The 25,407-nt window shown below is 37.2% G+C and overlaps 1 protein-coding gene across 14 annotated transcripts in view; it reads right to left on the bottom strand.

The window, feature by feature from the left end:
• FAM13A (family with sequence similarity 13 member A) overlaps positions 1-25,407 on the bottom strand; it is a 384,724-nt gene that overhangs the window by 245,615 nt on the left and 113,702 nt on the right. For 10 of the 14 annotated variants that reach the window (XM_055384654.2, XM_055384652.2, XM_019025591.4 and 7 more), the window contains one exon: positions 18,894-19,071. The exons of 2 other annotated variants lie outside the window; for them this stretch is intronic. In XM_055384654.2, the coding sequence (XP_055240629.1) occupies positions 18,894-19,071 (178 nt within the window). Of the gene's footprint in view, positions 1-18,893; positions 19,072-25,407 lie in introns of those variants that run through there. 2 more of the 14 variants (XM_063705427.1, XM_055384660.2) reach the window with 1 other exon arrangement.

Here is a 25,407-nt window from a genome sequence, read left to right on the forward strand (position 1 = left end):
TTTTTTTACCTTAACTCATTCCTTCTGATGCTCTTCCTTTCTTTATGTAGATCCAAGTTTCTGACTTACACCATTTTCCTTCTCCCTAAGAATTTTTAACATTTCTTGCAAAGCAGGTCTACTGTCAACAAATTCCCTCAATTTTTGTTTGTCTGAAAAAGTTTCTGCTTCTCCTTCACTTTTTTTTTTGAGACAGAGTCTTGCTCTGTTGCTCAGGCTGGATTGCAGTAGTGCAATCTCGCCTCACTGCAACCTCTACCTCCCAGGTTCAAGCAATTCTCCTGCCTCAGCCTCCTGAGTAGCTGGGACTACAGGTGCGTGCCACCACGCCTGGCTAATTTTGGTATTTTAGTAGAGACAGGGTTTCACCATGTTGGCCAGGCTGGTCTCAAACTCCTGACCTCAAGTGACCCACCCACTTTGGCCTCCCAAAGTGCTACGATTACAGGTGTGAGCCACTGCACCCAGGCCCTCCTTCACTTTTTTTTTTGCGGGGGGACAGAGTCTCACTCTGTTGCCTAGGCTGAAGTGCAGTGGTGTGATCTTGGCTCACTGCAGCCTCTGCCTCCCAGTTTAAGAGATTCTTGTGCCTTAGCCTCCCAAGTAGCTGGGACTACAGGTGTGCATCACCACACCTGGCTAATTTTTGTATTTTTTGGTAGAGATGGGGTTTCACCACATCAGCCAGCATGGTCTCGAACTCCTGACTTCAGGTGATCCACCTGCCTCGACCTCCCAAAGTACTGGGATTACAGGCGTGAGCCACCGTGCCTGGCCTCCTTCACTTTTGGGTATAATTTTATAGGGTACAATGTTCTACTTTAAGGATTGTCTCTCAACACTTTAAATATTTTATCCACACTCTTCTTGCATGCATGGTTTCAGAGAAGTCAGATGTAGAGCTTACCTCTTTGCTCCTCTATAGGTAAAGTGTTTTATTCTTCTGGCTTCTTTCAGAACTTTTGATCTTCTGCAGTTTGAAATGACAAGCCTAGGCATAATTTTTTTTTTTTGTCATTTATCTTGCTTGGTATTCTCTGAGCTTATTGGATCTCTGGTTTAGTGAAGGGAAATTCTCAGTCATTATTGTTTCAAATATTTCTTCTGTTCCTTTCTCTATTTCTTCTACTTCTGGGATTCTAATTATGTGTATGTTATACCTTTTACAATTATACCACAGTAACTGGATATTCTATTCCATGCTTTTCAGTATTTTTTCTCTTCACTTTTCAGTTTTGGAGGTTTCTATTGAAATGCCCTCAAGCTCAGAAATTCTTTCCTCGGCCATGACCAGCCTACTAATGAGCCCTTTAAATGCATTCTTCATTTCTGTTTCAGTGATTTTGATTTCTAGCATTGCTTTTGGTTCTTTCTTAGAATTTCCATCTCTCTGCTTACAATCCCATCTGTTCTTGCATTCTGTCTACTTTATCCATTAGGGCCCTTATCCTATTAATATAATTGTTTTAAATCATAGTACAATAATTCCAACATCCCTGCCTTATCCAAGTCTGATTTTGATGCTTGCTCTGCCACTTTAACCTATGTTTTTGTTTCTTTTAGTCTGCTTTGTGATTTTTTTCATGATGGCTGGACATGATGTACTGGGTAAAGGGAACTGCTGTAAATTGGCCTTTAATAATGTGATGTCAAGGTACTAGGAGAGGGGATGAGTTCTACAGCCCCATGATTAGGTCTGTCTTTTAGTGAGCCTGTGCCCCTCAACTGTAAACTTCACAAGTGATTCTCAGTTTTTCCTACCCATACATGGGACAGGATGACTGGATGGGGCTGGAATTGGGTATTTTCCTTCCCCCAGGTCAGTTAGGCCCTGAGAAATCCCTGGCAGGTTAGGCTCTGGTTAAATAGCTTTTCTCAAAGGCAACCCTTTAAGAGCAAAATGCTCTAGTATACTTCAAATTGGTTCCTTTTCTCCTCCCCATGTCAGAAGCATGAAGGGATTTTTCTCCAGTATTCACTGTGAGAATCGGGTAGAGTTTCAGGAGGCAAAACTTCCAAAATTATGGAGTTCTCCAGATGACTCAGTGGCCCTAGAGTTAACTGACAGACTTATCCACCGGGAGCTTCCAGCAATTTGTCAATTACAGTTCAGGTTGCTCTACCCTTCCTTGCTGGTTTCCACTGGGGCAAATAGTGATTCTCTGTATCTGCCTGTCTGTCTGACCAATTTTGGGGCACTTGTTTTTCCTGTGACGTCAACACTCTTCCAAATCTAAGAAGTGTTGTTGATTTTTCAGTTTGTTCAGCTTTTTACTTGTTGTTAGGAACGAGTGGTGATTCCAAGCTCCTTAAATGCTAGACCAGGAACCAAAAGTCACCTGATTTATTTTTTAATTTTTAATTTTTTTGAGACAGACTCTTGCTCTGTCGCCCAGGCTGGAGTGCAATGGCGTGATCTCGGCTCACTGCAACCTCTGCCTCCTGGGTTCATGCAATTCTCTGCCTCAGCCTCCTGAGTAGCTGGGATTACAGGCACCCGCCACCATGACTGGCTAATTTTATATTTTAAACATAATGCAGTGTGGATTTGGATTTGGGTTGGTGAGACCAAAGAGGGGAAACTAGTTAAGAAGTTATCAAAGAGGGGAAACTAGTTAAGAAGTTATCAAAACCAGAAGAAAGAGATGAAGAGAGCTTGGGGTCTGTGGAATGCACTAAAAAGGGGAGAGTTCAGTTAGGTAAGTTTGAATGAAACACAAGCTAGTTCTCGGGCATAGACATTCATAGTCAGCACAGTTAGCATCTCTATTATTAACACCACTGCAGCACTTATCACAACTGTAATTCAGTAATTACATAAGGAGCCTTCTTCCCCAAAGGCATGAACCATGTTGTTTGGCTGACATCTGGGATACTGCCTGCTGGCATACAGTATGTACTCAAAAAATATTTGGTAATTTAATACATTTACCAAATAAGTAAATTAATGATAAAACTTGTAGAAAAATAAAATCATATAACAATCTAAATGCTCAAAAGAAATTCACATATCACCTAGTAGAAAATAGAGGGTTAGAAAAATTGTGTGACTTTCTTAAAGTCACAAAGCTGATTCGTAACAGAGGGCAGAGCAGAATCCTGTTTCCCCAAGACTGAATCTCCATAGTAACCTCGTCGGAGAAAATAAAAGATAGCTGTGCAAGTAGAAGGTAGACACAGGGTTGAGATAATAATTCTGGAGATTATTACATAAGTGCACACACATACTCCCACATATAATGTTGGGAATAAAAATTTGCCACTGAATTCTGTGAATACCTAATAAACATGCCTCAATATATTTATTTTTGTGTGTATATACCTAAATTTTCTACTTGTCATCACTGAATGATGCTGCAAGGAGTTTAAAGGGTCAATAGCCATTTTCAAGATTACTCTTGAATAAGACATATGGTACTAATTTTCATTTTGAAGTCTTATAGACAGCAACCAAACTGCATTACTAAAATAATTTTGCATTCACTTGAATTTTCTTTTAGAAGCATGGAAAATGAGAAACAAAGAATTGCCAAAATCTGAATTTGCTTTTTCTCTGCAAAGAGTATTCATTTTAAATGCTTTCTTCCATTTTTAAAAGTTGTACTTAACAACAGACTCTGTGCACACATGGGCCACATCAAGGCAAATGATACAATGAAGGTCATTAATTCCACAAATGACCCATGATGAGTGAGATAAAGTATGGTACAGTAAATAACATCTGTAGTATTATCTTGAGAAAATGTGTGCTCTAAAGGACAAAACACCAGTCCAGGAGTTAGAAGACATTTTATTCTTAGTCTTGCCATAACTAGTTATATAATTTGTGGCCAATCATTGACACCCCCCCACCAGCCATTTTATAGAGCTTTAGGTCATCCTTTGTTAAATAAAATGTACTGCGCTGCTCTCTTCCCAAGACAGATATAAGGAGTAAGATCGTGAATGTAGAAGCCCTTTGAAACCATGTTTGAAAGAAAACATGCGGTTTCATTTTTAAAAATAGTATTAGCAGAGTAGTGTTGATGAGTTTTGACTGAGCCTTTCTCTTTAATGAATAACTGGCTGACTTACAGGATCTTCAATTTACGATAAACTATATATCTCTCCTGATGACCATTAACTGCCAAGCAGATGTTATTGCTTAATCACTGCATTCTCACAGATAATGATGGACTCAAGGGATTATTTTTACAAGAATAAGAAACCTTTGACTCTGGCCTCATCAGCAACGTTCAACAACTAAGACTGGTTATTCACTAGAGAGATGCAGTAGTTCTCTATGATCTGCAGGAGATATGTTCCAAGAACCTGAATACCGGATGAAACTGTGAATAGTATCAAACTCTATATATTGTATATTTCTTCCTATACAGTCATGTGCCACATGACATTTTGTCAACAACAAACCAAATATATGAGGGTGGTTCCATAAGTTTATAATGAAACTGAAAAATTAGTATTGCCGGCTGATGTCACAGCCATCAAAATGTTATAGAGCAATTATTTTGTTATAAATTTAGTGTAGCCTAGGTGTACAGTGTTTATAAAGTTTACAGTAGTGTACAGGAATGTCCCAGGCCTTAATATTTACTCACCACTCACTCACTAACTCACACAGAGCAATTTCCAGTCCTACAAGTTCCATTCAGGGTAAGTGCCCTACACAGGTGTACAATCTTTTATCTTTTATAGTGTATTTTTATTGTACCTTTTCTTTGTTTAGATATGGTTAGATACACAAATACTCACCATTGTATTACAACTGCCTATAGCATTCAGTACAGTAACATGGTGTACAGCTGTGTAGCCTAGGAGCAATAGTCTATACCATATAGCTTAGGTGTGTAGTAGACTATACCATCTACATTTGTGTAAGCACACTCTATGATATTCACACAATGACAAAATCAGCTAACAATGATGCATTTCTCAGAACATATCCCTGTTGTTAAGAGATATGTCACGTAAATACGTATCTATAATAAAGTTGAATTTATAAATGAGGTACAGTAAGAGGTTAACAACAATAACTAATAGTAAAATAGAACAATTACAACAATATGCCATCATGACTACTCTTGCGTTTGGGGTGATTAAGTTAAAAAAGGGTTACTTGAACACAAGCCCTGAAATACCACACCAGTCCATCTAATAACCAAGATGCCTACTAAGTAACGAACAGGTAGGTAGCACATACAGCGTGGATACGATGTGCAAAGAGATGAAACCATAGAAAGTGAAACTGCAAATAAAGGGGATACCACTGTCTATTCCAGAGAAGAGTTCACATATTCTAAAAACTCTGCATCACCCTGGTGAGGTAAAACACCTGCAAATCACTTACTTCATTCACCGTTTCTCTTATCAGCACTAACCTAAAATTTACTGACTGGAGATTACTAGGAAAAAAAAAATCACTGCTCCCTTGTAATATAACAAAGTACATTATTATTTCATATAGAAATTCAAATTACAATGCATATTTTTCAAAACAATTGATTGCTAATCCACATATATTACAATCAAGCAATTAGCTTGTGGAGTAATCATTTGTAGATCTAAAGTTATTCTACTATCTCCTTTTCAGTGAGACCAAGGTCAAAAAGTATCCTTTCTAATTACTTTTTTGTTTTGAAAACTAAGACTTGAAGCATAATTACTAACACTAATAGCTGAGTAATAAAGTTTGCTCCATCCTTCCTCACACAGAATATCTGGAGGAAGACTATATATGGAGCATATAAAGTTATAAAACATCATGAGTCCCAGAAAAAAATAACTGAACATCTACAGGATAATGTATAATATCATCTCCAATCAGTAATATTTAATTTTTTACGTGATACAAACTCATGTTCTCACCTGAACCCAAGGAATAATAGACCTCACATTACTCTAAGACTGTATTATATAAAACTACAGTATTTGGCCATTTTGAACTAGAAAAATAGCAGTTTTACATGGTTCAATCTAATACCTATAACTACCTCACCAAGAGACAATGATAACATAGAAATCCTTGTGCACCAGTTTGGGCTTTTTCTCTCTAAAAAGTAAGGATTACTTTCTTGCCTAGTTCTCAGTTTTAACTAAAACAGATCAAGAAGTGTTACAAGTTCTATTTTAACTCTGTAATCCTAAATAATACTTTCTACACTTCAGTTTTTTAATCTATAAAAGTCTGAAAGTAACACCTATGTTTATGGATTTACCATGAGGAATAGATAACTAAAGATACACTTTTTTATACAAACAGAACTTAATAAGTACAAGTCTCTCATCTTCTATACAAAAATTCCTGGCTGTAAGTAAAAGAAAAAAATGCTGTAAACTAAAGGATTTGAATGACACAGGAAATATGTATAACCTAATGTTGTGTTTAAAAAGCACAATCAAGGCTGGGTGCGGTGGCTCAGGCCTGTAATCCCAGCTCTTTGGGAGGCCGAGGCGGGCAGATCACAAGGTCAGGAGATCGAGACCATCCTGGCTAACATGGTGAAACCCCGTCTCTACTAAAAACACAAAAAATTAGCTGGGCGTGGTGGTGGGCACCTGTAGTCCCAGCTGCTGGGGAGGCTGAAGCAGGAGAATTGCGTAAACCCGGGAGGCGGAGCTTGCAGTGAGCCGAGATCCGGCCACTGCACTCCAGCCTGGGCGACAGGGCGAGACTCCGTCTCAAAAAAAAAGGATAACATCAAACCCAAGCAACACAAATTGATATAAAGAATTAACAAAATCTTTAAACTTCTTATGGCAACAATTTAAAAGCTTCAAAAATAAATCATAAGCTCAGAGAAATATTTTCAAGTTTCAAAAATAAATCATAAGCTCAGAGAAATATTTCCAATACACAACAATACATTAATAGTTGTATTAAGAAAAGGAACTCCTACAAATCAGTCATAAAAAAGACGAGCACCAGCTTAGGAAAACTCAAAGAAGAGAGTGAAAAGCAATGTACAAAAGAACTACATGGGAAAATACGCTTTTAAACATGTTAACCTTACAGTAATTAAATAAGCAAAAATGTCAAAAGAAACAATTTCATTTATTATATTGGCAAATATTAAAAAGAATAATATGAGTACTAGAGAAAGTATGGGAAAGGAGACACATTCATGTATTGCTGCTCACAGCATGAACTGGTGTGACCTTTCTAGAGCACAAATTTGATGATACACATACCCTTTAACCAGCAAGTTTAATTCTAAAAGTACATCCAACAAAAATAATTAGGTAAGTGTGAAAAATGTATGTTCAAGAATAGTTCCTGCAATGCTGTTTATAAGGGAAACAGTTATTAAGTGGTGATTAAGAGCATGGAGCTGAGGAGCCAGGCCTTCTGGATTCAGAATCCTGACTCTAACCTCCTACTAGTCATGTGACCTTATGCAAGTTAAACTTTCTGTGCTGCAAGTTTCCTCACGTGAAGAGATAATAATAGTACTTGCCTCATAGGGTTTTGAGGATAAAATGAAGAAATATATACAAAGCATCTATAACATTACCAGGAACCTAGTAAGAACTCAATAAATATTGCCTATTATTATTATTGCCAAGAAAAAAAACTAATTGGCCAGGCATGGTGGCTCACCCCTGTAATCCCAGCATTTTTGGAGGCCAAGGCAGCGGATCATGAGGTCAGGAGTTCAAGACCAGCCTGACCAACATGGTGAAACCCTGTCTCTACTAAAAATACAAAAATTAGCCAGGCATGGTGGCACGTGTCTGTAATCCTAGCTACTTGGGAGGCTGAGGCAGAAGAATCGCTTGAACCCGGGAGGTGGAGGTTGCAGTGAGTGGAAATCATGCCACTGCACTCCAGCCTGGGTGACTCCAACTCAAAAAACCAAAAAGTAATTAATTTTTCTAATTGCATTCTAAATGCAATTTATAAAATGGCTTAAATAAATTGTATTGCTCAAAAGATCAGAATGCTATGCTGTCGTTAAAAATGATGATGTAGAATTACATGTATAAGCATGAGACATGCCATGATAAACAACAGTAAATTTTTAAATAAAGGTTATAAAGTAGTATTACTTTATTATCCCATCTTTAATCATGTGAGCATGCAGAGAAAACAAGATGAAGGCACATAAGCTGACATGTGGGGATTAAATCTCGTTTATAAACTGACGTGTGAACAGGGATTAAGTCTGGTTAGTAGAATAATGGATGTTTTTTATTTTTATCTTTATACTGTGGGGGGTTTTGTTTGAAAACATTTTGTTTGGCCATGAGCATATGTTACTTTTGTAATAAAAACAAATGTATAAACATTTTGAAAAGAAATGGTAAGTAGTAAGCCAATTATCACAGTTACAAGTGGCAGTAGGATTGCCAGCACAGAACTACAGGCAATGAAGTAGGTGCTACATAGGGCTGGTGCAGATTTAGGCAGAGAAAGGCCAAACTTTCCAATCACCCATTCTTTAATATTCCAAAATCATATTTATAGAGAATATCAATAACAAATATAATTATGCTAAAAATTAAGGGAAAAATTTGCATTTTATAAACAGACAACAGGTTATAAATATATAAATATGTGATCCTAGGGCTTGGGCTTGATTTTTAAAAATTTCAACTATTTATACTTTTCAATCCAAATTACCGGTTTCTAAAAGTAACTTTTGGGTTACAAACCAAATATAGCTGCTTAACAGCAGTTAGCAGATAAAATGACAGCAACATTATAATATCTGGTTATACATCATGTTCGTGTCTACAAATTTAGCTGATATCATTTAATATTTAGTGGTGTAAATATTATATCAGTAAATTAAACTCTAACTTATTGTGTTGTTTTTCTGCAAGATTTGAAGACCAATACCAGTTTTAAACTTTTTTGGTGCTGCCACTAAGAAAAAATGTAACATCTTGGATAGAAGAATAAGTGGAAGGGCTTATCATTCAAAATATGAAACTGATTTATCTTTGAAAGTTTCAGGAATACCTACAAAATTACTTTTTATCTTATTGGTTAGTACTGAAACACTTGTTTCAAGGAATAGAATTAATTTACCTATCTATAGACGAAAGGCACAAGACGCAGAGATACGAAGCAAAATTTGACCAAAATGACTTACTCATCAGTAGCAATAGCAAATTTAATTATTAGAAATTAAAGACATACATGTTATCAAATTGTACAAACTAAGTGTGCACAATGAGTTTAATGCAAAGTGCCAAGAATACTAACAGACAAACAAAAAACCCAGAACCAAAAGCTGAGGCTTTGGTCCGTTCATCAATATCACTTAATCAGATTTTTAAATACACTCTAAACAATGGCAAATAAAAAATATTTAGGTATTTCTAATATAATGAATCTCATGCATACCCAATGTTATCCTTAAATATTCTTAAAGTATAAAATCTCTCACCTAATCTTAAGAAAATAGATTTTCCTAATGTATTAGAACTGTCTGCAACATCACTAGGTACACAGTGCCTTAGAGCAGATCCTCAAGAAACCCAAAGAAAACAAGGCAATGATGAGGATGTTGGTGTATTATTTTGACAGCAGGGATACCAGGCAGGGTGGGTGAGAAAAGGAGGCAAGCAGGGATATGAAATAATGTAAAGTATGCATAGCTCTTTCACAAAGAACTACAAAGACACATAACAGTTTGCTCGACAGATGCTTTGCTTGGCAGTCTGGAATTCCCCAGATAAGCTGCAAGGAGAAGCCATGGGATGAAGAAATACTTAATGTGTTCCATGGGAAGAACAAAAAAAGTCCATGTTTCTTCCTGACTCCTATTTAACTGTTCTAGATTTCCAGGTTGCCATATCCCATGCCTCTGATACCCTATCAGGAATTAAGATCCGAGTCTAGGGTTCAAAAGTGATGGCAGAAGCCAGAAACTCTGAGCAGGTGGCTTGTTGACCCAGCTATAAGGCAGAAGCCAAGGAGAAGAATCTAGCATTCCCAAGGCAGGAGAAAGGTCCAAGCCTGGTGGAAGCAGATTGGTCTGAGAGGCGGGTAGAGCCAAGGCAATCTGACGAGGTCAGAAGGTGTCTGATACAAGTACTAAGTTGAAGAAGTTGGCTTGTGTTGGGAAATTTTACTGGGTAAGAACATTTTCTATTCCATTAAATATTAACAAGCATACTCAATACTGTAAGAAGCTTGTTCTAAGTGAGAACTATGACAATTGAGGTTAAGAGCAATGTCATGTCTTCCATCTCATGTTTCTAAAGAGCCCAGTTCATTAACTAGTACGATGGGCAGAGCCCATAAAACCTGATCTTTCCCTTAATGCAATTTTAAATGTATTTAATTAAATGCACATGGATTCCAACTCTGCCAATTGCTTACTATGTATGAGGACTTTCTCTTACAGTCTCACTTAAATTTCAAAGCAAACTCTGTGGGTCCTGTTTTACAAAAATTTAACAGGAAAATAATGCAGGCCAAATCTACCTGCATTAGTAGAATAAGGACTACTAATGGGCAGAATAAGAACTAGACTAACTTCCTTTTATACGTCATGCTATCCAAACCACTGAAAATCCAATACTCATTTTAATAACTATCAAAACTTACAGAAGAAATTCCTGCTAATTTCTAAGAATGATAAAGTATTCAGAGGACTTTTATTTGTCTTAGAAACTGGGATATTGGGGATTTCCTTAGAAAAATCATATACAACATATACAGCTCACAGTCCAAGGTTTAATGAATTTTTAAAAGAAAATATTTATGTAGTGACTCTGTGAGGTGATGCCCAGGTGTCTCCTTCATGCCAGAAGTATTCATTATCCACCCAATCTCACTCAAAGTGTTGCCTGCTTATGGCTAATGGCTAAGTCCTTCTTCTGAGACTACACAATGTCCCTGGCACAGCTCACCTCCAGTGATTGATGGAAATGGGGTAAGGAGACTAAACCCTTTGATTCAACTAGGGATTTATCTGAAAGGTCATCCCATCTTCTCAGCTCCCCTGGGACTGAGTGAATCCTGTGTTACAACTTGATGGCAGTTCAGCTTCTGCCTAATCCTACCTTCCTCTGTTCCTTATAGGTATAAGGAAAGAATGGTTCCAAAAAGTACTACCCAATAAACTTCTGCTTGAAAACTTAGTCTCAGAGTTATACCTTGGATAACCCAACCTATTATATCAAGTGGTAAAATAATAGTGAAAATGAGGAGACAAAGTAATACTGAGAGGAAAATTAGAGTTTTAAGTGTGATTATGATGGATAAAAGAGACTAAAGATAAACAAAATAAGTATTCAACAAGGAAAAATAAAACCTGAGCACCTAATAGGAAAATGGCAAAAGATACAAACAGGTCTATGAGGAAAAAGACAGATGGCCCTTAAACACAAGTAAAAATGTTTAGTTTCATTTATAAGAAAACACATGCAAATTAAAACTATATTGGTATTAGCAATGAGCAATCTGAAAATAAAACTGAGAAAACAATTACATCTAGAATAGCATCTAAAAGAAAAAGATACTTGAGAACAGATTTAACAAAATAATTGCAAAACTTGTACCCTGAAAACCATAAAACATCATTGAAACAAATTAAAGACCTAAGTAAATGGAAAAATATTTCATGCGTACTTATTGGGAGATTTAATTTTGCTAAAATGGCAATAGAGTCCTCTCCAAATTGGTCTCCAGATTCAACAGAACATCCTATCAAAATATTGACTAACTTTTTTGTAGAAATTTACAAACTGATCCTAAAATTTGTATAGAAATACAATGAACCCAGACTAGCCAAAATAATTCTGAAAAGAAGAACAAACTTGGAGTATTGAAACTTCATGATTTTAAAACTCATTAAAAAGCTATAGAATTATCAAAATACTATGGTACTGACATATGAATAGATATACAGATCAATGGAATATAACTATGAGTTCAGATATAAGCCCCAATAATTGTGGTCAACTTATTTTTGACAAGAGTGCTGAGATAATTCAATGGGGAGAAACAATCTTCAACAAATGATGCTGGGACAACTGGACAGCCACATGCAGAGGAATGAAGTTAGACTCCTTTATACCATTCACAAAAGTTAACTCCAAAATAGCTCCATAGACCTAAACATAACAGTCATAACTATAAAACTCTTAGAAGATGAATAAATCTTCATGATCTTGGTTAGCCAAAACTTTCTCAGGTACAACACAAAAAGCATAAGTGACAAAAGAAAAAACAGATACATTGCACTCCATCAAAAATAAAAACCTCTGTGCTTAAAAGGACATGATCAAGAAAATGAAAAGCCAACTTATAGAATAGGAGAAAATATTTACAAGTCCTGTACCTGATAAGGAATTTATATGCAAAGTATATAAACAACTCTTATAATTCAACAATAAAGACAAATAAATCAACTTAAAAATAGGCAGAAGATCTGAATAAACATTTCTCCAAAAATATACAAATGGCCAATAAGCACATGAAAATATTCAATGTCATTAGTAATCAGGGAAATGCAAATCAAAACCAAAATGAAATAGTGTTTCATACCCACAGGAATGGAATAAAAAAGATATTAACAAGGATGTAGAGAAATTGGTTCGCCCATACATTGCTGATGGGAATGTACATGGCCATGTGTCTTTCTCTTCATATATTTTTGTCTTTTGCCATTTTCCTATTAGGTCCTCAGGTTTTATTTTTCTTTGAATATTTATTTTATATTAGTCTCTTTTTGCATGATAAGCACATCCCATTGCTGATGGGAATATATGAGGGGACAAATGCATGAGGGAATGTAAAATGGTGCAGCCACTTCAGTAAACATTTTGGTAGTTCCTCAAAATTTTAAACAGTTACCATGAGACCCAACAATTCTACTCCTAGTTATATACCCAAGAGAAATGAACACATAATTCTACACATGACATGTACACAAATGTTCACAGCAGCATCATTCGAAATAGCCAGAAACTAGAAGTAACACAAATACCCATCAACTAATGAGTTGATAAACACATCAACTGGTATGTCTCTACACTGAAATATTATTCTGCCATAAAAGGAATGATGTACTGACACATGCTACAAAATGGATGAGCCTTGAAAACATTTGCTAAGTGAAAGAGTCCAGTCAGAAAAGAACACATATTGTACGATTCCATTTATATGAAATGTCCAGAATAGGCAACTCTCTAGACACAGAAAGTAGATGAGTGGTTGCCTAGAGCCAGGTTGTTGTGGGGAGTGATTGGGAAGAAATGGGAAGTGACTGCTAACAGTACAGCATTTCTTTTGGGGGTGATGAAAATATTCTAAAAGTGACTGTGGTGATGGTTACAGAATTCTGTATCTATTCAAAACCAACAAATTGTATACTTCACATGGCAAATTGTATGGTATATAAATGGTGTCTCAATAAAACTCTTAAAACTTAAAAAATCCACACTGGGATATCACATCTGACCTATCAGACTGGCAAGACTTCAAGATTTTTGCGAAATCCTCTTGGCAAGACTGAAAAATGGACACTCTTGCATGCTGCTAACAGACATGTAACACTGACTCATCCTCTGTGGAGGGGAATTAGGGCTATCTAATGATATAGAGGCATTTGTTCTTTGACCCAAAAATCTCATATTTAGGAATTAATTTTGGTGATACATATGCACAAGTTTATTTGATGTGGGATCATATCTAACAGTAAAAGATGGGAAACAAATGACCATCAGAAAAGTACCATTGACTAAAACTTACTTTGTTCAAGCAATGAAGTAATACACAAGCACAAAAAAGAATAAAAAAAAAAAACAGTTGGAATGATCTCTAAGATTTGCAGATAAAAAGCAAAGTGAAGAACAGTGTAAGGAACACATAGAAATAAGAATGCACACATATAGACATCACATAATATACAAAATGTAACTACATATACACACTTATTTTTACCAAAAGAAACATTGAAGGATAAGCCAGAAACTAATAAAAATGTTTTCCAAAGACACCAAGAGGTTGAACAGTATAGAAAGAATAATGATAAAAGGGAAACTTCCGAGTAAACCTCTTTCTCTTTACATAATTTTCACTTTTTTTTTTTTTTTTTTGAGATTGAGTCTCACCCTATCTCCCAGGTTGGAGTGCAGTGGCACAATATCAGCTTACTGCAACCTCCACCTCCCGGGTTCAAGTGACTCTCATGCCTCAGCCTCTCAAGTAGCTGTGATCAAGGCACCTGCCACCACACCTGGCTAATTTTTGTATTTTTAGTAGAGATGTGGTTTCACCATGTTGGCCAGGCTGGTCTTGAACTCCTGACCTCAAGTGATCCGCCTGCCTCAGCCTCCCAAAGTGGTGGGATTACAGGCATGAGCCACCGCGCCCGACCAATTTTCACTTTTAAGCCACGTAAATGTTATAAAAATTTAAACAAAATTACATTGAAAAGGAAAAGAAGCTCTGCATTCTAAAATTGGAAATGGATTGAAACAAGTGAACTCAACCATATGCCAAATGGCGAAGACAACCACCCTTTACTTTGAATGCATTCTCTTAGCCAGATATAGGGACAATACGGACTGCCCGGATGTCTTAAACATTACTCAGTGGTTTCCCTGACGTTGTGACACTTTATTTATATCTATACATAAAATACACATTTTATATATGTTGTGGAGAAAAGCAAATAGATATTCTTATTTTTTAGGAAGCAAGATTTTCACTGTCAGAGTATAGAGTTACAAATATGAAATCAAAGTTGTTAAGAAAGAATATTATAATGTTAAAATTAAACTCAAAATATCAATATAAATCCATTATTTCTTCCATTCAGTCATTCCATCATTCAAGTATTCATTTCTTTCTTTATTTCCTTGCTCTAGAAGTCATTAAGACCTAGATGCAAATAACTTAGCACCCAGATCTTGGCTTCTAAATATAATTCTTCTATAAAAGAAACCAAAGCCCCTTGGAGAAATGGTTAATTCCATCCTGAGACATCATCTTTAGCTGAAAAGGTAGGAAATACTATTACAGGGTTTTGTCAAAAGGACACAGTTGCCAGCCTAAAGGGACTCCCACAACTGCCAAATTTGGGATAATTTGAGCACAGGAAAATTTAATGTTGTTCATTCCCCACTGACAAGGGAAAGCTCTTCTTTATAGAAGAATATCACTAAAAGAAAAAGAAAAAAAATACTAGTAGAGTTTAAAAATCAACATTCTACAACCCAAAAAGAAAAAACTGAATCAGAGTAGGATTTTCAATACACAATCAAACTGATAGCGAATAGGGAGGAATACACATTTGCATGATGCCCAAGTAGTCACCTAATGAATTACTTGCTAACTGCAAAGGGAATGCCACAGCCTTACAATACAGAGATTTGAAAGTGGTGACTTTAACTAACAAAGCAAACTAAGCATCAATAAGTGTGAGACAACTTAACATTACATGGCTTCTAATGGGATGCAACATTAAGGATACAATATCACTGATAAAGTATTCTGGCCAAAAAACTTAATCTGAGGCCAGGCGCGGTGGCTCACGCTTGTAATCCCAGCACTTTGGGAGGCCGAGGCGGGCGGATCATGAGGTCAGGAGATTGAGACCATGGTGAAACCCCGCCTCTACTAAAAATACAAAAAATTAGCCAGGCGTGGTGGCGGGTGCCTGTAGTCCCAGCTACTCCTGAGGCTGAGGCAGGAGAATGGCGTGAACCCAGGAGGCGGAGCTTGCAGTGAGCCAAGATCGCACCACTGCACTCCAGCCTGGGTGACGGTGAGACTCCCCTCAAAAACAAAACAAAACAAAACAAAACAAAAAACTTAATCTGAATATAACTTGACTTACATATGACTCATAGATTATAGTAGATTCAGAGGACAGAAAAATGACTTAACCACACAAGAAAATAATCAGACAAATCCACACTGTACAATATTCCACAGGATGATGTCTGGTTTCTTAAAAACTCAATGTGGATGCATCAGGAAAAACAGCTAATGTATACTGTGCTTAACACCTAGGTGTTGCAGCAAACCACCATGGCACATGTCTACCTATGTAACAAACTTGCACATCCTGCACATGTATCCAGGAACTTAACATTAAATTAAATTAAATTTTTTTCAAAAGTCAATGTGGTTGAAAAAAAAAGTTGTGGTTAAATACAAACAAAACAACAGTGTGGGCACCCCTGCACATGGGTGTGCACACATGGAAGGACTGTTCTTCATTAAGACATACTAAAGAGGCCTAACAACCAAGTAGAATGGATGAACCATTGGATCGTCTTCTGAGAAAAATAAATTGTGACAAATTGGGATACCTGAATGGACTCTCCAAATGATATGATGGAATTGTCCATTTTCTTAGGCATAATAAGTATCTTATGGTTATGTAGCAAAAATTCCTCATTTTTAAGGATGCATTATTAAGTATTTAACAGTGAAATAGCTGAGGTCTGCAACTTAGTTTCAAATGGTTCAACAAAAAATACATATTTACATATATACAGAGATAAAATGCATTTGTTTTATCTAGTTAATGAGAAAATGTATAATCATTATGCTCCTTCAAATTGTATGACTGAAATTTTTCATATTATGAAAACAGGAGAAAAGCTTGAAAAAACCAGTTAAGTTTTAGTAAATTGATAAATATGAAAATAGGAGTTAATGAAACAGAAAAATTTTAAGGCAAATTTATTCAATAAAGTTAAAAATGGATTATTTGAGAAGAATAATAAATAGACAAAAAGCTCGGCTACTCTGGCCAAGATAAATAGTGAGAAGGCAAAATTAACATTAGAAAAGAGAAAGAAGATGTAGCAACAGACAATAACATTTAAAAATTTGAATGAATTATTGTATAACGTTGTACCACATACATTTCAAAAGCTACATGAGGGTCGGGCCTGTAATCCCAGCACTTTGGGAGACGGAGGCGGGAGGATCACTTGAGGTCAGGAGTTCGAGACCAGCCTGGCCAACATGGTGAAACCCCGTCTCTACTAAAAACTCCAAAATTAGCCGGGCATGGTGGTGGGCGTCTATAATCCCAGCTACTCAAGAGACTGAGGCAGGAGAATCGCATGAACTCAGGAGGCAGAGGTTTCAATGAGCCGAGATCTCACCACTGCACTCCAACCTGGGCGACAGAGCCAGACTCTGTCTCAAAACAAACAAACAAACAAACAAAAAGCTACATTAAACGACTGATCTATTAGGTAAATGGAATTTGTCAAGAATACTAAAACTAGCTAAGCATTAGTTTAAAAACCTGAGTTGGCCAGGCACAGTGGCTCATGCCCGTAATCCCAGCACTTAGGGAGGTCGCGGCAGGTGGATTGCTTGAGCCCAGGAGTTTGAGACCAGCCTGGGCAACATGGTGAAACCCCGTCTCTACAAAAAATACAAAAATTAATTGGGCATGATGGCATGTGCCTGCAGTCCCAGCTACTCAGGAGGCTCAAGTGGGAGAATTGCTTGAGCCCGGAGGGTGGAGGTTGCAGTGAGCCGAGATTGTACCACTGCACTCTAGCCTGGGTAACAAAGTGAGACTGTCTTAAAAAGAACAAAACAGGTTAAATTGGTATATTTTATTTTATGTATATTTTACAACAACAGAAAAACTGTAAAACCATACTAATTAGAACCTATAATAAATACTCATTACTTATTGATATTCTGACTGACTACCTGGAGCAGATTACCAGAAATTCCAGATCAAGCCCAATTTCTAAGTTAGTAATGAGGTATGGATCTGTGTTTAATGCTTACTAAATAAGCATTCTATTTACAAATTCATTTTTACCTGTTCTAGAATCTAGGTTTCAGAATTATTCAACAGTTTTCTACTTACACCTTTCTCACATGTAAGTCACCAAACAAAGGTTTACTGGGCAGAACAAATATAAGAACAAATATAGACTTTTAACTATCACAGAGCTTCTGAATAAGACAAAAAATTAGTGGATCCTGCATCTGAGATATTTATTCACGAGACCCTAACATATCCTATGAAATGCCATTATTTAAAAGTTAACACCTTTAGAATTACAATCAGGATAGTTATTACAGTAGAACTTCTACCCAAATTAGGCTGTGAATGACCTGGAACCCTGTAGTCACTAGGATCTAAGCCAGAATCTATATTTAGACAGTCATTCTGAGGACTGTAATATTACTAGTTCTGGGCAGCTGAATAAGCCTGTATATTAATGAAGTGGAGAAGTAGATATGCTATTAAAAAAAAAGTTGCTGAGTTTCTGAGAGCTTTTGGAGTGTAAATGTTCTCTCTCTCTTAACTAGAAGGAATGTATTTGATATCAGAGGTGATTAATAGGAGAGTTAAAAGCAAAGTCCCTGGATTGCAGGATCACATTTCACGTATCAAAAATTAAAGAGCTTTATGGAATAAGAAGGAGAATAAAATATTAAGCTTTACAAAAGTTCCTGTGGCTAGCAACAAAGAATCTACTAAAATAGACTAGTTTATTTCCAGTAAATGAAGCTGAGGTTATATTTTTCTGATACTGGCATAGTCTGTTCATAATTTTCCATCTATTGGCAATAATTTGAACTTTATTACTATTTAAAAAATTATTCACTATGTCATACTCCTTCTCTTTCTGCTAATCAACATTTCTGATTACAGATTTTTTTAAATGCCCCTTTTAATTAAAATATAACTTATTTCCAGATTTTTAAATAAGGCTATTTGATTTATTGCAAATTATAGTTTTGTAAAAAGGGCATAGCTACCTTCTTCAAATTGGGATGAAAAACAAGGCTAACATGCCCAAGAACAAGATACAACTTCTCCAAAATAAGCTGGCTGAATTTTCAGACTGAAATATGCTTCTACATCCCAGTAATTTCAGACAGTAGTAAACACAAAGGGGGACATGATGATATTAACAATAAAACTCCACTAACTTACTGAAAGCAATTTGGCCCAAATACAGTGGCGAGATTGTGAACATTCATGCGATTCTGCACATGATGCTTGGCTACTTTTGTCAAGAACTGGCAAAGGTACTTGAGGAGGCAGTAGTGGGTGTCTGGCAGCTCTTTTATTAAGTCTCTTAAGCTACTCTCCTGAACATCATTTCTGCCATCTGGAAAAAAAAAGAATAAAAATGTTCTAAGGTATATTTCACAGTAACAACAACAAAAGCACATAGGTGTAATACATTCTAACATTTTATTCAGAAAAAAACTCTTGAGAGACTGAGATAGGCCTTGCGTATTTGACTTTATGTTAAAGAATTACTAACTTATTGTAGTCCCAGCTACTCAGGAGGCTGAGGCAGGAGAATGGCATGAACCCGGGAGGCGGAGCTCGCAGTGAGCCGAGATTGCGCCACTGCACTCCAGCCTGGGCAACAGGGAGAGACTCCATCTCAAAATAAAAAATAATAATAATAATAAAAAGAATTACTAACTTATGCAAGAAATATAAAAAAACCACAAGGTTTATTCAGTGCACAAAATGGGTTTGTGTTTCAATTTAATGTTTTCGTCCCCAAATTAAGACAATGGTTAGGTTTTTGATCCACAGTGGAAACTTCCATTTGATTTTTGTCTTCAAGTTTGTCAAAATCAGGATTCTTTTGAATAAAATTTGATATGAGAGACCTTCAAAGGACACCATGGGGGATGCTAAACTTAGTGATCAAGATACTGTACACAGAGAAAACTGAAGGAAACTTTTAATTCCTAAACAGCTTTTTAATCTTGACAAAGATTATCTCCTTGACCAATCTCTAGTCAGACTTCTCTGAGCTTTTTTTCAACTAAGCCCTGTTCTGGGCATGTCCTCAAGAGTCCACTTTTAGTAAGAATACTGCTAAGTCAGTTCAGCCAAGATCCCCACCCTTCCTATCTGATAACCCTCCATATCTGACCAAATTACTCATTTCCCACCATCCTCCAAATGATGTCTGATCACCTTAGCCTGCCTTCAGCAAGAAACTTGTTAGGTCTGTTTAGCCATAATCTGTCCTGAACCTTGAGGTTTCCTGTTAGTAATTTTCCACCCACTGACTGCTGCCTATCCCAACTCTGGTATATGGTCATGTAATTCCCACTTTCCCTTGTATTCCAAGTTGAGCCCAATCTCTCTGCCCCGCTGCAAAACCCCAAATGCAGTAGTCCCTCTAGCTATCATAATAGTTCTGAATAAAGATTGCCTTACCATTCTTTAACAAGTGTCAGAATGAATAACTTTTTATTCTTCTTTTTTTTTTTTTTTTTTTTAAGGAGTCTTGCTCTTGTTACCCAGGCTGGAGTGCCATGGCACAATCTCAGCTCACTGCAACCTCTGCCTCCTGGGTTCAAGCGATTCTCCTGTCTCAGCCTCTTGAGCAGCTGGGATTGATTACAGGTGCACACCACCATGCCCGGCTAATTTTTGTATTTTTAGTAGAGACGGCATTTCACCATGTTGGCCAGGCTGGGGCCTCCCAAAGTGTTGGAATTACAGGTGTGACCCACCACACCCGGCCAGAATAACTTTTTCTTTAACAATATCTAACATGTCATATAGTTCAGAATTTGATACATATTTCTCATACAAAAGACTAATAACCCAGCATACACCCCAAAATGTCTAACAATATATCAAAATTCATAGGCATACATATGAGAAGTTTCTCTCAAGTCTCAAAGATTTATTTTGCCAATACTTAAATATAGTAAAATTGCTAAGTTCTGTGACTTTGTAGAAGAAAATAAAAATATTTTATAACAAATACAGTAGTTTAGAGGAATGACTACAATCCATTACTTTAACAGACATCTAAGAGAATAAAAATGTAATTCAGTTATAATCAATAAGCAGTTGTACTGCCTACATAAGTCAGCTTTAGCCAGTTAAGTGAAGAAGAAACAGAAAAATGAGGGGAATGAGATACAAAATCAGAGAATTAATCAGTGTTACAAAGCACCTGGATAACATAATGCTACAGACAGGAAGTGAAAACATATAGCAAATCAGACACAGTGACATTGAGAGGCTTCAGAGCACAAGATCAGAATGGAGGCTCAAGTCATTTCTGGGGTGAGGAACCTGGTTCTGCTACCTACTACTTATGTGACCTACGTTGTGTTGTTTATAATATTTTCCACTGCACTATGACCTTAAATAGCAGGGATATATAAGATATTGAAATAATTAAGTTGGAGTGATTAAGAACTAATTGGAGATACCCATTTCTCATGCCTTTATGTTACGAAAATAACCAAATAATGAACCAAGAGAAAATGTTCTGCCTTCTTTTTTATGGTGACTAATTCAAAGTGAGTCTATGGGATGTTTTCATGGGTGTTTGCTCTCTGTTTAAAATTGTGGTCTGATTGTCAGCATTTAAAGATAACAAGCAACAGCACTACAACAGCCTTGATAATCAGCCTCTGGCCTTCTGGCTCTGAAATGAAACCTCAAACCATAAGGCAGGCAATGTGTAAAGATACCAGGTCTAATAAAATGAAGATTCAAAATAGTTATGAATTTATGGCAATAACATCTTTGAAAAAGCAGCAGCATTTTCATCATTTTACAATTTCTGAAATACGATAAAAAATTTTTCCAGGAAATAAAACAGCCAAACAATGGGAAGGGAGACAGATGTATTTAGAGAGTTTCATATTTAGCAAAATGACATAAAATCGTTTATGGCAGCTGGGCGCGACGGCTCACGCCTGTAATCCCAGCACTTTGGGAGGCCGAGGTGGGCAGATCACCAGGTCAGGAGTTCAAGACCAGCCTGACCAACATGATGAAACCCTGTCTCTACTAAAAATAACAAAAAGTAGCCAGGCACGGTGGCTAATCCCAGCTACTCAGGAGGCTGAGGCAGGAGAATCGCTTGAACCTGGGAAGTGGAGATTGCAGTGAGCCGAGATCATGCTACTGCACTCCAGCCTGGGCGACAGAGCAAGAACCTGCCTCAAAAAAAAAAAAAAAAAAAATCATTCATGGCCTGAATGAAAGAATCACAAAATATACTCTGAAAAGTCAAAAGTAACTGAGAAATATCTTTTATCTACCTCCTTCCATTTCCACAGCATTTTTGCTTCCTGTGATGGAAGACAGATTCATCGATTCCTGGATTCACCCACTGGACAAGGATGTGAGCGTCCTCTACATCAATGGCTTTGACAGCAGCACACCCACATTTATAATTTACCTCTTGAATCCCTGTTCAAATATACTGACAGTACAGTAAAGACCTTAATTTATCAGCATGACATTTTGCCTCATCTCTTTTCATACAGGTTAATTATGTATCTGCATTTTGTAAAGTGTTTCTGGAAATATCTGGTAAATATTACCATTACTGCCAGCCTGTTGCAACTCTACAAATAAGATTTCCTACATATGAGAATAATAATTGCTCAACACCTTCAGAGGAGGCTTGTAGAAGAATGCCTAGGGTAGCAGCACGGGGGCAGTGGTGGTACAAATGTGCCTATTAGGAAGATGCCTTCTGACGCTTGCGAGAAAGAAGGCTCATAATAATTGGCAGGGTGTGGTGGCTCATGCCTGTAATTCCAGCACTTTAGGAGGCCAAGGTGGGCAGACTGCTTCAGCCCAGGAGTTTGAGACCAGCCTGGGCAACATAGCGAAACCTTGTCTCTACAAAAAATACAAAAATTAGCTGGGCGTGGTGGCACATGCCTGTAGTCCCAGCTACTTGGGAGGCTGAAATGGGAGGATCGCTTGAGCTTCAGGAAGTAAAAGCAGAAGTGAGCCATGATCATACCACTGCACTCCAGCCTGGGTGACAGAGAGAGACCCTGCCAAAAAAAAAAAAAAAAATTTCCTAATAATTACCTTGCTATGGCTTTATTTTTTGATTTATTCATATCTAAATACAATAAACACTGCCTTATACATTCATGTTCTTGTATTTATATTGATAATTATGATGGCTCACTTAAGGTCTCACATTATAAAATTTGCAATGCTTCTATTTCTGTTTACATGCATCCAAAATGTATATTTGTTGCACACATGCATCCAAAATGTATATTTGTTGCACAAATATACAAACAGTATATTTGTTTATCACACACTTTCTATGTGTCTAACATTCTTTAACACCGCGGGGAAGGCATTAAACAATGCTGTGATGGTTAATATTGAGTGTCAACTTGACTGGATTGAAGGATGCAAAGTATTGTTCCTGGGTGTGTCTGTGAGGGTGTTGCCAAAGGAGATTAATATTTGAGTCAGTGGACTGGGAGAAGCAGACCCACCCTCAGTCTGGGTGGGCACCATCTAATCAGCTGCCAGCAGAGGAACACGGAAGGACTAGATTGGCTGAGTCTTCTGCCCTCCATCTCTCTCCCGTTCTGGATGCTTCCTGCCCTTGAACATCAGACTTCAAGTTCTTCAGCTTCTGGACCCTTGGTCTTACACCAGACCCACTCTTGGACCCTTGGATTTTCCAGGGGCTCTTGGGCCTTCAGCCACAGACTGAAGGCTGCGCTGTGGGCTTCCCTACTTTTGAGGTTTTGGGACTCCGACTGGCTTCCTGGCTCCTCAGCTTGCAGACGGGCTATTGTGGGACTTCACCTTGTGACCATGTGAGCCAATACTCCTTAATAAGCCATATACCCATCTATTCCATTAGTTCTGTCCCTTTAGAGAACCCTGACTAATACAAAAGCAAACTCCATGCTTTTATGAAACATATTCTAATCGAGGGGAAGACAGACAATTAAAAAATGTTTAAAATATATGTGAAGTGGTAACATACATGCTATGAAGAAACAAAGCAGGATAAAGTGGAGTAAAGCAGAGCGATGTCAGGGTACAAGATGTTATTTCACTCAATATGGTCAGGGAGGCCCCTCTGATACCATGACATTTGAGCAGAGCTGAAATAAATAAGGAAGTGTGTAGTAGGCAAGGCAACAGCACACGCAAAGGGCCTGAGGTGGAGGTCCTGGGGCTGGGGCCAAGTGGCGGTGGGTGGGGTGAGTAGCAGGAGATGAAATGGGGAGACAATGCAGAGAGGGAAAGGACAGATCATTACTGTCTGATTAAATCTGACTAAAAGCTATGGTCTTTTCTTGTTTTGTTTTGTTTTTTTTACTGTGTGAGGGTTTTGAGCTGTGGGGAGACATGATCTGCCTTGAGGACCACTCCGGCTGCTCTGCTGAGTCTAGACTGTAGGGGCACAGTTGAAAGCAGCAAGATTACTTAAGAGGCTACTGTAACCATCTAGAAGGAAAGGGCCTGGGGCCTGGATCAGGCTGATGCTGATGGGATGGTTAGATGTGGGGGTGGATTCAGAATGCAGTTTAAATTTGTCTTGTGTTGGAAGTTGTTTTATTCATTTAATCATTCCGAAAACATTTATTGAGTGACTACTCTGTTCCAGGCACCATTCTAAGCATTTGAGATAAATCCATAAACAAAATAAACAGAAAATCCCTACCCTCATGGAGCCTACCGTCTAGCAGGTGAGACATTAGGCAATAAATATAGTAACAGGGCTAGGGGAATTGGGAGTACTTGGACCAGGGTGAAGGCTAGTGATAGAGATTATAAATAAGATTGCCAGGAAGGTCTCCTTGAAATGTAGTTGATGTCTCCAGCTAAAGTAAAAAAAAAAAATCTATAAACTGGCAAATATAAGCTCTTTTAGAGTTGGTGGTTGAGTTTCAACCATCTTTTAAACACCCTCCATGCCTTGCATATTAAAAGCGCTCAAGACATTGTTTTAAAGAATGATACGCATTTTTAAGACACACAGTAAGACAAACTAGCATAGGAATACAGTACATCTATATTTCAAATATATTTTAAAGAAATGTGGAATAATTTAGTCCATTTATAGAATTTGCTGAGTTGGATGGAATATTACTGTTAGGTAGGAATCAGATTACAGATAGTATCTAAATAGAAGAAAAAGCTCCTTTAGTGGTCACAGGGAAAGGACACTCAGCAATAAAATTCCATAAAAGGGCCTCAGAAACAGAAGTGAAATGCACCTCTGCAGATGTATTAACATATGTTAACTGCTTTAAACTTGTTAAACTGGAATAAAAACTAGGATCATATGTTATAATTCGTAAGTCCAAAAATTCTAAGAAAACTTTGCAGATGGAAATAATGGTTCACAATTAAAATAGTCATCATTTTCTTTGACATCAATCTTAGGACAAAAACTATCTCTCTCCATTAGTGAGAAGTGCTACTTCAAATTATTCAAGTTTTCTTGAAAGTTCTCATTTGTTGTTGGCTGCATTTGACCCATTTCTCAAGCTAAAATTCAAACATTCAACTAGCACAGTATACATAGCGTACAGACAAATCTACTCAGCACTTGAAAACTGTACCATAAATACTTTTGTTCCAGGTTAAGCAGCAAACATTGAACCACGTGACAAATATTTGCTCTCACTAAAAAAAAAAAAAAATTATAATTATAATCAGCAAT

The sequence above is a fragment of the Gorilla gorilla genome, chromosome 3 (assembly GCF_029281585.2).
Source record: "Gorilla gorilla gorilla isolate KB3781 chromosome 3, NHGRI_mGorGor1-v2.1_pri, whole genome shotgun sequence".
Lineage (NCBI taxonomy): Eukaryota > Metazoa > Chordata > Mammalia > Primates > Hominidae > Gorilla > Gorilla gorilla.